Consider the following 14079-nt stretch of genomic DNA (forward strand, 5'->3'; position numbering starts at 1 on the left):
GTGGAAGTTAATGGGAGCTGTATTTTCAAGTTTTTAAGAATAGTTTACATTTTTACAGCCTCTTTGAAAATGAAGGGTAGAATGTGATTTCACTGTGTTCAAAGGTAAATCGGTGGTGGGATGGCATACGCGGCACCGCGATTTGCCGAAGTTTCCTCTCAAGGCAACTTTGGCGACTTCAGCAAATCGCGACTGATCTCCCCGTGTGTCATGGCCCTAAGCCTACCCCTGTATTCTGCTCATCTGGCTGGCACATGTGATGTCAATAAGGAAGGGAACATCACAGTGCAATGCATTGGGTTTATGTAGTTCCTACATGCTGTTGGGAAGTTTTTACAATTTGTAACATGAATGTATCAGTCCCTTCTCCACTGCCAGGATTTCAAATTATGCAGAAAGAGCTAAATTTTAGATAAAAATGATCTTTATTCATACTTCTTGACCTGAAGAGATTGCAGTGATCGGTATTAGATGTTTTTGTGTTGCGTGGGACTCTTTAATGGTAAATGGAGGACCCTAAAGAGTGAGTTCAGGGATTTAGGCTTTAAGATTAAAGGACATGTAAAGGACATGCAAAGTTCTTTGCCTAGGTTGGTGCTTCTTTTAGGAGAAAACTGCCCTGGCCTGTGGAAAAAACTGTCTCAGTGCTGCACCAGCATTTTGCTTATTTTCCTACCAGTGTCCCTGGTAAAAATACCTGTTTGTGCATGCATAGTGAAGTAAAACTGTCGAGATCTACTCTACTGCACATGTGTTTAAATGACAGAGGAACAAAGATCTAAGGCAAGGAGATGCCTGCGCAGAACTTAGGTAGTTCTACCTTGGGACAGTGCAGTTTTCTCCTAACAGGGGCAACAGCCAAAGGAAAAACTTAGCAATATGCTAAATGACAACTTTTTATTTTAGGTAGTTCAGGAACCTACTAGGAAAAACTCTTTACTCATTTAGGGAATAGTGATCATAACCTTTTAGTACTCCCCCCCACCCCAGTGAAACAAACTTTGTATGTCCTTTAAGGAATGGTCTTCCGGTGTAATTTTTTGGGAAATTAACCTGAGCTACATGCAACTGTAGGAAGACTAAAGTATTGGCGTAGGCAAGAAGGGTTTGGATTCCTAGAGCACTGGGCTCATTTTTCCTTGGGGTACAATCTAAATAGCCATGATGGATTGCAATGTAAGGGGGTGTGTTGTGCTAGGGGAAAGAATAGAATAGCTAAAAAGCTAAAGTAGTTTTTGGGCATTGGGGAGGAGGGTGAGCTAGAGTATTATGGACAAGCTAGTGTAGAGGAGTGGGATTAGTAAGGGGTTATGGGGGTGTTTAAGTAGATCCCACCATTACAAAGAAAACTGTTTAACCCTATAGTCTCCCGTAATGTAAATATCAGAGGGAAAAATAACTCCTATTGTCTGCTGGCAAATGTGTTGAGCTTAAGTTGACGTTGATTGCATGTACTGTAAAATTATCACTAGGCTTGGTGGAATGAAACAAGTTACTGGGCTTTGAATTTAGATGATTATACTCTTTTTAGGAGGGACATTGGTATTTATGTAAAGCCAGAATTAAAGTCATGCACTAAATAAATTAACAGGTATAGCACTGGGGTTTTGTGGATTGCCTTTGGAAGAGATATTGGCTGGTCAAAAGATTATAAAGAAAATGATTATTGGTGTATGCTACAGACTGCCCAGTATAAAGGGGCCATACATGTTGAGATCTGCTCGTTTAGAGAAGCCTTCTCCCATTATGCTCACCTTAGGTGGATGATATTCGGCTAATACAATTGTTTGGCCCTTCTGTAATCGACTTACAATGACATGTATAGGAGCCGTCAGACCAAGGACCACATCAGTTAGAATACAATGGCAGGCATAGGCGCTGTCGGACCAAGGACCACAGGGCCAAACAATCAAATTACAATTGCAGGCATAGACGCCATTGGACCAAGGACCAATGAGGTGGTCCCCGCTCTGATGGGAAAATGAAACCTGTCTGATCGACACCTGGCTGATTTTCGGCTAGATATCGATCATGGAGGCCTGGATAAGCTGCCAAATTTGTCTAAAGGACTTTTATTGGCCTGCCTGTGAATGGCCACCTTTAGGGAGGAGACTGAAGACCAGTTACTATAACAAAAAAAAAAAAGAAGCTTTGCAACTAGGTCAGGTTGTCCTAAGTGACTTCAGTTATCTAAACATTTACTGGAGTAATGTGGTTACCCATTGCAGGTTTGAAATATGCAAAATGACAACTTTTTATTTTAGGTAGTTTAGGAACCTTCTAGAAAAGACTTAACTCATTTAGGGAATAGTGATTATAACATGGTCTCCTTTGAGTTTATTTTGCAAAGACAACTCTATAATGTAGTAACTACAGTAAAACACTACATTTTAGATGCGTAAACTTTGGCAGTATAAGGACATTTCTACAATAAATTACCTGGGAAAGAATTTTCTCAGGGTTAAAGGAAAACGAAAGGCAAAATCACTTGGGGGTGCCAAAATGTTAGGCACCCCCAAGTGACTTTAACCGCTTACCTCGTACCCCGGGCTGGTACCCCTGTTAGGAGAAAACAGCACCAGCCCGGGGTACCTGGAGCGGATCGCTTCCTTCTTCCTGCTTCAGTTGCTGAAATGCCAGCGGTGGGCGCATGCGCAGTAGAGTGAAAAGCCGACTTTAATGTTTAAGTTCGGCTCTTCACTCTACTGCGCATGCGCGCGCAGCGAATCAGGAAGAAGGAAGCGCCGGTAGCTACCTCGGGCTGGTGCTGTTCCCTCCTCACAGGGGCACCAGCCCGGAGTAAAAGGTAGGTGGTCAAAGTCACTTGGGGGTGCCTAACGTTTTGGCACCCCCAAGTGACTTTGACTTTCTTTTTCCTTTAGAAACAGAATATCTATAACAGAATATCTATAAATGCTGCTTAATAAATATACATGTCAGTATATTCGCACTGTAAAAAAAAAAATGAATGTCAAAAAGTAAAACCATAATTCGATAGTTAGTGTTAGAAAAAAACATGCTTTTAAGGCATACAAGTTAGCTGGAACAGCTAAAACTTTAATCAGATAGGAGGTGGACAATAAAGGTAGACAATGAAGTATGCATAAAAGCTATTGGACAAACTTAAATAGAATTTTTTTTCAACTATGTAAGTAGTAAAAAAATATTTCGGCAAGAAGAGGTGTGACCCTTAGTATCAGAGGAAGGTCAGTTGGTTGATGAGAGTGCAGAAGAAGCAGGGATTCTATAATGTTATTTTTCATCTGTCTACACAACTGAGGAACCAGCTAAGGGTTTCTGGGTTACTAAGGTGGAAATTCAGGAGAGAATAGAACATGTAAAGATAACCAAAGTTCCAGGACTAGATAGCTAGTTAGATAGATCTGTGGTTGCCAAACCTCCTTATTTAATTTTTCAGGATTCCTTGAAGTCTGGCATTATGCCGAGAGATTGGCGAATTGCTATTGTTATGCAACTATTTAAATAAAGAGATTCCATTCTCAGCTTGAAAACTATAGGCCAGTTTGTTTGACATCAGTGGTAGGAAATCTTTTTAAGGCATATGCTAATTGAAAACATTGAAAATCACAATACCGTGAGTTTTTGCTAGCATGGTTTTATGCGTAATAGATCTTGCTAGATTAATTTAATTACCTTCTATATGGAGGTGAGCAGGAACTTAGACTCTGGGATGGCAGAGGATGTGATTTACTTAGACTTTGCTAAAGCTTTTGATACAGTACCATGCAGAAGGTTACTAGTTAAACTAGTTAATAATGACCTGGAACATAATATTTATAGTTTTTGTAGAGAACTGTCTGAAGCATTACATGTGGTGGTAAATGGAGCATTTTCTAATTGGACCAGCATTAGTAGAGTGATGCAGGGGTCTGTCCTGGCCCTTTGCTTTTTAACTTACTTATGAATGACCTTGAGGTGAGCATTGAAGGTGCTGTCTTTGTTGATAATACTAAATTGTGAAATCACCCAGGTTGATTGGAATACTGGGCAGCAAACTGGCAGCAAACTGGCAAACTGGCAAATAAGGTTCAGTGTTTATAAGTGCAAGGTGATGCACCTTAGTAGAAATAACAGAAATGTGATATACACTAAATGGTAGTGTGTTGAGGGTATCTTTTAATTGAGAAGGATCAGGTGATTTTTGTGGATAACAAAAGTGCTATTCAGTGGTTACTAAAGCAAATGAAATGTTATCTACAAAATTTTGTCATAAATAGATATTACAGAAGCAGACAAATGGAATTTAAAAAATCCCAAAGGGGGAATTCACAAAAGTGGTGATATTAAGCCAAAATAAATCTGAAGGTAGATTTGTTGGATTTTCAAACATATTCACAAGTTATCTGTACTTTTGTCTTTTGAAAAAAACAGATTTTTTTTTTCATACAACATTTTAAATGGCCTTTTTCTGAGTTTGTCTTTGGCTGTTCCTAAACATGTCAGTTCGTCTTCAAGTTATTCTCAAATATACATGTAACTTGTAATGTGCCTTTTGAGAGATTCCCTGTCTCTTAAAGGACGATATGGCTTTACGCATGCTTTATTAACAAAAATTTGATTTCGATCTCTTAGGGCCGTGGCAGACGGGGAGATTAGTCGGCCGCGACAAATCTCCATTGTTGCGGCGACTAATCTCCCCGATATGCCATCCCACCGGCTTGAATGTAAATCGCCAGTGGGATGGCATATGTGGCACCGTGATTTCCCGAAATCACGGAAGTTGCCTTGAGGAAACTTCCGCAATTTTGGGAAATCGCAGTGCCGCGTATGCCATCCCACCGGCGATTTACATTCAAGCCGATGGGATGGCATATCCGGGAGATTTGTCGCGGGCGAGTAATCTCCCCGTCTGCCACGGCCCTAAAATCATCATTGCAGTTTCACACTAGTTGTTGCCGTTAGGAATTTACTACTGTTAAAAAGGAAGAAAAAACTCCTGGCAAAGTTTTAGTTGTAGCAGCAGGAAGGTGGCATGGGAACTGGTGCGAAACCTAAAATTTGTTGTGAAAGGTTTACTTACCCTTATCATGTAAGATATTTTTTACTTGAAACCTGTTTATTATTACACTGTGAGCCTAAGGGGAATGGGGGAGTGGCTCCTACAAGCAAACAGACTGTCATTTCCTTTCAACCTGTGAAATCAGGTATGAAAATATGTATTTATATTTGGAAGTTTAGAAACCTTTTATGCACAAAAATATGTTCAAATGAATGAAGTCAAAAAGGTATGGTATATTTTCCTCTTTAATCAGATACTATTAAACTACTGAAATGTGAGCTATAAACATCACCTATTTTAAGTTGACAATCAGCTACTTATTATATATACCTATTTTTATTCTGGACTTTAGACTTAGAGTTTTGACTGAAACTGAGGCTTACACTGTGAGTGTGAGATTTGCAAGGGTCTAAACAAGCAGATCTTGGCCTAATTTGACAACCACCACAATGGGCCCCAAGCCAATTATAAGACCATACACCAGGGCCTAGTAAGACCTGTTGGACCAGGACCATATCAATGCGCTTATGCTGTTCTCATCTGACTGGATCTGACTGATATATGTGGCAGATTTTCTGCCAGATATCAGTCAGAAGTTTAGCAGAACACAAGTGACATGTATGTATGTATGTATGTATAACTTTATTTATAAAGCGCCACAAGGGTACGCAGCGCTGTACAATCTTACAGAATACAAAATTACACACAGGGAGGACAAGTGATATAATAAATAAATACAATAAATATATATATATATATATATATATATATATATATATATATATATATATATATATGTGTATATATATATATATGTATATGTATATATAAGTGCCATGTGGTATGAGACAAAGTAGGAAGGAGGTCCCTGCCCCATATAGCTTACAATCTAAGTGGTTGGGTAACATACAGGCACAAACTGGAAGGTAAGAGTGCATCAGGTATGGGCATTTGCCCTTAAGCGCAGGACTGGGCAAAATATTTTTTTAGTGCTCCAGAAGGTAACAGCTGAGCTTTTTCTTAAAGAGAGTGGGTGAGTGTTCCCTACGGAGGGATTCAGGGATAGAGTTCCAGAGGTAAGGAGCAACGAGATAGAAAGGTTTAAGATGAGAGAGCGCAGTGGGTGTGGATGGTGTAAAAAGACGGAGGCTCAGAGAGGAGCGGAGGAGACGACCAGGAACGTGCAGGGAGACCAGGGAAGAAATGTAGTGAGGAGCAGAGGAGTGAAGGGCTTTGAATGTTAGCAGAAGGATTTTGTAAGCTATCCGTTGCTTAACAGGTAACCATGCAAGTGAGCTTAAAGTGATACTGACACGAAAAAACAACTTTTTAAAATATGAATCTACATAAAAAGTTGCCTATAGGTCGTGTTGATCATTTTTTGCTGATAGGTTTGCTTTTGTAAGTAATTGTTACTTGAAATCCCAAAACCTGACTGTTTTGCCAGCCTGACTGTCCCTTCTCAGCCTGACAGTTACAGCTCCTAATGCTAACGGCCCCCTGCTGGACAAATATGGCAGCCCCCTCATAGAGGAACATGGGGGATCAGATAGGGAATGTAAAAGCTTGGACAAATACTTTTATGGCAAAACTATAAATAGCATGCAAAGGCAATGTTATGACAATGTTATAAAAAAGGTTTGATTTCTGGTGTCAGGGCTGAACAGGTTCCCTCTTTGGAGAGAGCAGGAGGATCCTGGCAGCAGAGTTTAAAATTGATTGCAGGGGAGAGAGGTGGGAGTCCAGGAGGCCGGTTAGTAGGAGATTGCAGTAATCTAAGCGGGAAAGGATAAGGGCATGGATTAGTGTTTTAGCTGTTACTTGTGAAAGAAAGGGCGTATCTTGGCAATATTGCGGAGGAACAAAACGGCAGGGTTTGGCAGTTTTATTAATATGGTTAGTGAAGGAGAGTGACTGGTCAAAGATAACCCCAAGGCAGCGTGCTGAATTTACAGGGTTGATGGTCATGCCATCAATAGTAATGGCATGACCATCAACATGCGACATGGCTGTGGCACCCTGGGAAATGAAAAACATGTCTAGCCCCATGTGAAATTTCAAAATTAAATATTAAAAAATATGTTTGCACTTTTAAAAAAAGGCTTACAATGCAGGATTCTGCTGTAGAAGCTCTATTAACTGATGCATTTTGAAAAAAACATCTTTTCCCATGTCAGTATTCCTTTAACATCCAACAATAGGCAGCTAATAACTGTTGAAAGCTAAAAATGTACACCATTTTGAAATAATCTGCAAGCTTAGAAAAATTTATTCTTTGTCTCTTAGAAGACATATTCACAAAAGTATCAGCAAACTGTCTTGTGGTATTTGTTTGTGAATAAGGAGAATTAATTTACATCTGTTTTGATGACTTTATTACTCAGAAAAATGTTTTCTCCACTTTTGTGAATCCCTGTGTTTGCACTGACTCTGAAATGTATGTTCATAAAGGAAGTGAGAACGGAGACGTTAATCTAAAAATAAAGTACTATATGCTGTTTATGCATAGCATAACTCTGCAATATGCAAAGTATCAATGTCCTGATCATGTAATAAATACATAGTCACCACCAGCCTAGAGAAACCTGATGTTAGTAGATGTTTATAGTGTAACATAAAGTATAATGGATCATGATAAAAATCAATTATACAGGGGTACTGTATAGAATTCAGCCTGGAATTAAATAAATCAAACATACATGAAAATACAACTGAAAGCAAAAGTTTGTGCACTCATGGCCACAATTGTTATGGAGAAATTGTGGAACAAAACTGAGGAATTTCTATAATACAGCTAACTCTTTTTCAAAATATATCATATAAGCCTTGTTTTCCGGTTCTGTGGTGGTTTGTTGTTTCTTATCACAGCAGCCATCAGTTGTGATGTGGGGGTCTCTTTCTTTTTGGCTACATCCTGCCCCCTCCCCCCCAAACATGCAGCAGTGACATTAGAAAATGTACAGGCCACTGGTTTGTGACCAAAATGTTGGACCACTGACTTTTGCACTATAAATCTTTTTTGAACTTGACCTGTTGACTGCATATTTGTTTATTAGTTGAAACATAGACATATATGCAAAAGGTGTTTTTGATTTTAATCTCTTTAATCACTTTTTGCAATTTATGAAGTTGGAAACCAGGTGTCATAAACCTTTCGCTGTTAACATTTATACATTTTTGTAAGTTATTTAATGTTATATTTTAAGCTTTGTTTACTTATTTAATATAGGAGTTTATGGAAATGTATTTTGTGCTGTATTTCTTGGTATATATTTAAAATTCTGCCCCCTTCCCCCCTTTTTTGTGTAGGGGTCTTCAGCTGATCGTAGTCAGTGGAGGGAACCAACCAGGACATCCGATGGCTTGTGTTCACTCTATGAAGCTGCTTTGTGCCTGTTTGAAGAGGTAAAATCCTAATCACATCATATATAGATCTCTTATTTTAAATCTTTTTATTTTTTTGCTTTTCTAGTATATTTGATCATTCAAAGAGTGGTTTAGTTGGTGTTAAAAGCCAAGTAAAGCTTCTTAATTTATACATGAAACATCTGATGTTCTTGCTGAGGTATCGCAGCATTAAACTGTTCACCGCTTATTCATTATCACTGTGGCTAGGGCTTCTTAAAAGTGTTGGTGCCCCTGGTCATGCTAACTGATCAACTCTCATCACATAACTGAAGTGTTGGACTAATTATTCTTAGAAAGTTCTACAGAATTAATTGAATTATGCATGTCTGATGATTCCAATAAGTTCAAAACTCCCTGTTATATAATCTCTGCAGTATTTACAATATAGAAGTCAGAAGAGTCTCTTAGGAAGTGCAGAATAGATCACTTACCAAAGGCTCTGTTTTGTCCCTTTTAAGTTGGGGCATCTTTTGTTCTAAGTAACAAGTACCTACATTTTCTTCACTGGTTATTGATGCTCTACAATATGCACTGGGATTTTAGCACAACATGAATTTTATTTAGAGAGTTATAGTAAGTGTAATAAACTATAGTACAGGTATGGGGTCCCTGATCCGCAAACCCATTATCCAGAAAGTTCCAAATTACGGAAATGCCATCTCCCTTAGACTCCATTATATGAAAATTATTCAAATTTTTAAAAGTGATTTCCTTTTTCTCTGTAATAATAATCACTTGTACCTTGTACTGGATCTCAACTAAGATATAATTATTGGAGGCAAAACAAGCCTATTGGGTTTATTAAATATTTAAATGATTTATTAGCAGACTTAAGTTATGGAGATCCAAATTACGGAAAGATCCCTTATCCGGAAAACCCCAGGTCCTGAGTATTCTGGATAACAGGCCCAATACCTGTATTGTATTCTATGCCTCCCTGCAGATATGTCTGGTTATTTTATAGTGATTCTGAAGGTTATAATTAACTTTATAGTGTTTGGTAAGTGGCTTTATGACCTTTCATGCCACTACTATTTTGAGTCATACTTTACACAGCAGCTGTGTCCTTGTAAATTTTGTAATTTTAACTGTGTTCTGAGATTGTGCTTTTATAAAGACAATCTCTTCAAATACCAATATTTACTTTAAATCTGGCAGGTATATGCTCCAAAGCAAATATTTTTTTCCAAAAGTGAAGGCCCAGTCATTTCGTTTAAGCATTGATTTGCACTTCTAAGCCACTTTTCTTTATTTCTGCTTTTAAATTATAATGTTAATGGCTACTCATAAAACCATAGAATTTTTAATTGAACACATACCAGTTTCATAGCAGAGGGGGTCCTTTTGCAACGCTGCTTAACCCTTTTTACAGGAATAAGGTTGTGGGTGGGCACAAAGATTGGCACCCTTGTACTTATTTAAATAAATCACCAGTTCTGCCAGAAAAGAGTTGACTGCAACAATTCTGTGTTTTCGCATGTATTTTTTATTTGCAGTGAAATAACACAAAAAAGCTGATTTACTAAATTGGACTAGACTAAATTAGTGGCACTTTAAGCAGGTGATTCTTTTTTAATATGTAAGTTAACTCACCTCTGATGAGTTGCAGGTGAATTAAGAAAACTTATTTCTTTATTCTGCTGTATTGTGTGAAAATGTAGAAAATACATAAAAGGAAAGAAAAGTCTGAGGAGATGACAGAGAAATTTGGAAAAAAAAAAGCATGGGGAATCTCAGGGTTGCAAAACCATCACAAGACCTCAAGAGATTGTGGACTTAAGTGAAAAAATGTATCAAAGATTGCAGAGAAGCTTTATCAGCTGCAAGACATATTCAAGCTTCAAGCACAAGTTGCAAGAGTTGCTCTATCTGCCTCTAATTGAATGAAAATTGGCTCTTTGTTGGGAGACCAGAAAGACTCCACTGCTGACACTGAGTTTGCAAAAATGCACCTTAAGAAGCTGAAATCCTTGGCTTTAGGTGCATTTTAGGAGAATGTCCTGTGGACAAATGAAACACAATTATTGCTGTTGTAACAAAGCATAACATCTCTATCTACCAGGAAATAAATTAAGCCTTCAAAGAAAAGAATACAATTCCTACAGTCAAACAAGGAGGTGGTCTGTTAAAGTACTTTGCTGCTTCTGTAAATGGGAGCATCACGAAATGGACATAACCAAGAAATCTTGAAACCCAGTTTTGAATCAAAGTATAAAAAAAGATGGGTTTGCATAGCAAACTATGCGTTTTCCAGCTGGACAGTAACCTGAAGCACAGAATTTTCTTTACCCATTCCTGGTGCTATTTGAAGGTCAAATGTAAGGAATATGTTGTCTCACATGTTGCTATGGTTTAAGTGTTCATAGAAGATTTATTGAATGATAACAGACAGAAGCAGAGCATGTTTGGCACTCAAATTGATCATTACACCGATTTGTAAATTAATCGGTGTGCTTCCGTGATTCCAGAATTTTATATGCTTTTTGAAATGGCCAGCGTCAAGTTCAGTCCTTCATTCTATTGAACAATTATGGAAAGATTTGAAATCTGCAGTTGGAAGAAGGCATCCTTTAAATCTGGAAGAACTGAAACAGAGAGTAATCTAAACTGTCAGTGGAGAGAGACAGAAAGTACTTGTTTTCCAAAGGGTATGCTAATATTGCCAAATATTGATGGGGCGGTTCACCTTTACCACTAACTTTGCATAATCATTAAGCAATTTGGCTAACAAGCAGTATAAATTCTTTTTTCCTCTCAATAAACCTTTAATTTTGCTGAATTTTTCTGAAATAGCTTTGTATTTTTTGTGTACAAATGGGGATACATTTCCCCTACAAAACTGGTCACCTGCAATCATCATCGCATCATTGCCTGGTCTCTTGCCCTTACTTGCTGCCAATTGGCTGTTAGTTTGCTTTAAAATGTTATAATTTTCTTTAAAATGTATGATTCATTGCACATACTGCTGTGCTACAAAAAATAAATAATAAACGAGATTGGATAATACAGCAGTCCAGTGAATGAGGACTTGCGGAGACATGCACAAAGCAGCCGTATGAAGCACTGAGCTGCAGTCGGAGGAGTAGCTAAAGGTGTTGGAGATCCCCTCTAGCTGGATGAATGCGAATAGCTCTCACTGTGGTTCACTAAGATTTTGCATCAATTAATTTTTGCTAATGCATATAGATAAAAAATTGGTATGTGCCCATAAACCATTGTACAGATATGGGATCCCTTATCTGGAAACCCGTTATCCAGAAAGTTCCGGATTACGGAAAAGCGATCTCCCATAGACTCCATTATAAGCAAGTAATTCTAATTTTTTTTTAAATGATTTCCTTTTCCTCTGTAATTATAAAACAGAACCTTGTACTTGATCCCAACTAAGATGTAATTAATCCTTATTGGAGGCAAAACAAGCCTATTGGGTTTATTTAATATTTAAATTATTTTTAGCAGAGTTAAGTTATGGAGATCCAAATTACAGAAAGGACCCTTATCCGGAATACCCCGGGTCCCGAGCATTGTGGATAACAGGTCCCATACCTGTACTGTTGTTCGTACATTATTTGAGATAAATGCAAAGCCTATATTTGTGCGCTCAGCGGTAGATGTTAATGCTAGTTCTGAGTTCTGTAACATTTGCTTTAAATTGGCACACCGTTGGAAGAAAGCCAACGTCCTCTGTTGCTGCCAGGGGGCACTTTTTTTGGAACTGAAAAGAACAGGTTGACCTGGTTTGTGTAAAAATGTCATTTGACAGAAATTTTGTTAGGTGTCTTTTCATGTAAAATGATTTTGCCTTATAGTGAACGTACAAGATCCAGATAAATTAAGTATTGCACTTAAAGTAGGCTTATGCTGAAATTTTTTTTTAACTTTTTTTTAACTTAGAGCATTCTTGGGAATATTTAGAATTGAACTGTAATTAAACTTTAAACCACCAAAAATGAAGACCAACTTCAAATTGCTTGAGTATTACTGTTCACTGCATACTAAGGGGGAGATTTATCAGTCCACGAATGCTCCGAATGCGTTTTTTTTCGTAATGATCGTTATTTTTGTGTTAATTTAGTCGAATTTTTCATATCTTGCGCAAATTTTTCAACGCCATTGCGACATTCGTATTGTCGTGCAGAGTGCCATTGAGTCCTATGGGAGGCTTCCAAAGTCATGCACAGAAGGATCAAAGTCGGAAAGGTTTTCCTGACGTTTACAATCGTTCAATACGAAAGTCGCGATCTTCAGAAATGATCGTATCCAATCCGAATTTTTCCCATTCGGGATTCAAATTCTTGTTTTAATAAATCGGCCCCTAAGAGTTCTTTTAAAGCTCTTTTTCAGTTGCTTTTTTTCTGCTTCGTTGACTTGTGTTTTATAATAATAAGCTTAATGCAGACTAAGATGCAACTGAGTTTGAGTGATGTGTGCAACATAAGAATTGCATATTTTCGATTTATAAACAAAATGGAGCAATCATTGAACAGTTGTGGAACCTGTTATCCATAATGCACAGGATAAGAGGTCTTTATGTCATTTGGATCTCTATAGCTGCTAAAAATAATCATTTAAACATTAAATAAACCCAATAGGATTGTTTTGCCTCTAAGAAGGATTAATTATATCCAAACTATACAAGGTTCTGTTTTATTATTACAGAGGAAAAAGGAACACATTTTGTAACATTTGAATTTATTGATTAAAATTGAGTTAATGGAAAATTGCCTTTCCTTTAATTTAGAGCTTTCTGGATAAAGGATCCCATACCTGTACTGCTCTTATCTATCTAGTTGTATGTATGTTATTGCATGAGGATACAGTATTTGAACCAACTTTGAGAGGTCTAGCTATTAGCTATGCTTCACATGTTCATCAATCAATAATGTGACATACCTCCTGACATTTTAAAAATTGACACAAGTTTGGCCTGTGCCCCGTGCAACCAGACTTTTCCATGATCAACCCTGTTGAGTTTTTAACAAACCCAATCCCATTTTGGTTTTACAGTTCAGGACTGCCCTACCTAAGTAGGAACAGTTAGGGGGTGCACGGTCAGTACTATAACCAGAGATGAGTACTACTTGTTTGGCCCAGCAGTCAGATCAGAATTACATTAATGTTTCCAGTGCACAACTGTCCAATAAAGTTAGCAGCAGCATTTGTTTAAATATTTGTCTATATATACTTTATAAATAAAGTATAAAATTACAGTTTTATGAACAGTAATCTCCACTTTTCTTATGTGGGGGAGTACCAGTAGATACATGAGTCATACTACAAGGAACCACTATCTATAAATAAGCAGTCATGATATCCGCCAGTCACTGGGCACACAGGATAGATTTGTTTTGATAGATGTATTTCTAAACTACTTAGAGATACCAGATAGTCAAGTGCTATATTGGAGTTTTTTTTTCGGACTGCCTTTTACATTGATGGATTTTTTTATATCTCATTGCAGTAGAAAAAGCAGTATGTTATTGACTCCGTTATCCCCAATCAGTGGCTTGTGAGCATGTTGCTCACCAACCCATTGGATGTTGCCCTCAGTGGCACTAAAGCAGGTGCTTATTTTTAAATTCCTAGCTTAGAAGCAAGATTTAGTTGAGTAAAAAAAAGGTGTACTGCCAGACAGTGCCTTTTGTAGGCTG

General features: G+C 37.8%; 1 protein-coding gene across 6 annotated transcripts in view; it reads left to right on the forward strand.

Annotated features, from left to right (window-relative positions):
- herc1 (HECT and RLD domain containing E3 ubiquitin protein ligase family member 1) overlaps positions 1-14079 on the forward strand; it is a 138826-nt gene that overhangs the window by 21295 nt on the left and 103452 nt on the right. For all 6 annotated transcript variants that reach the window (XM_018092387.2, XM_018092388.2, XM_004915969.4 and 3 more), the window contains exon 3: positions 8330-8425. In XM_018092387.2, coding sequence (XP_017947876.1) covers positions 8330-8425 — 96 coding nt within the window. The remainder of the gene's footprint in view (positions 1-8329; positions 8426-14079) is intronic.

This window comes from Xenopus tropicalis, chromosome 3 (assembly GCF_000004195.4).
Source record: "Xenopus tropicalis strain Nigerian chromosome 3, UCB_Xtro_10.0, whole genome shotgun sequence".
Classification (NCBI taxonomy): Eukaryota; Metazoa; Chordata; class Amphibia; order Anura; family Pipidae; genus Xenopus; species Xenopus tropicalis.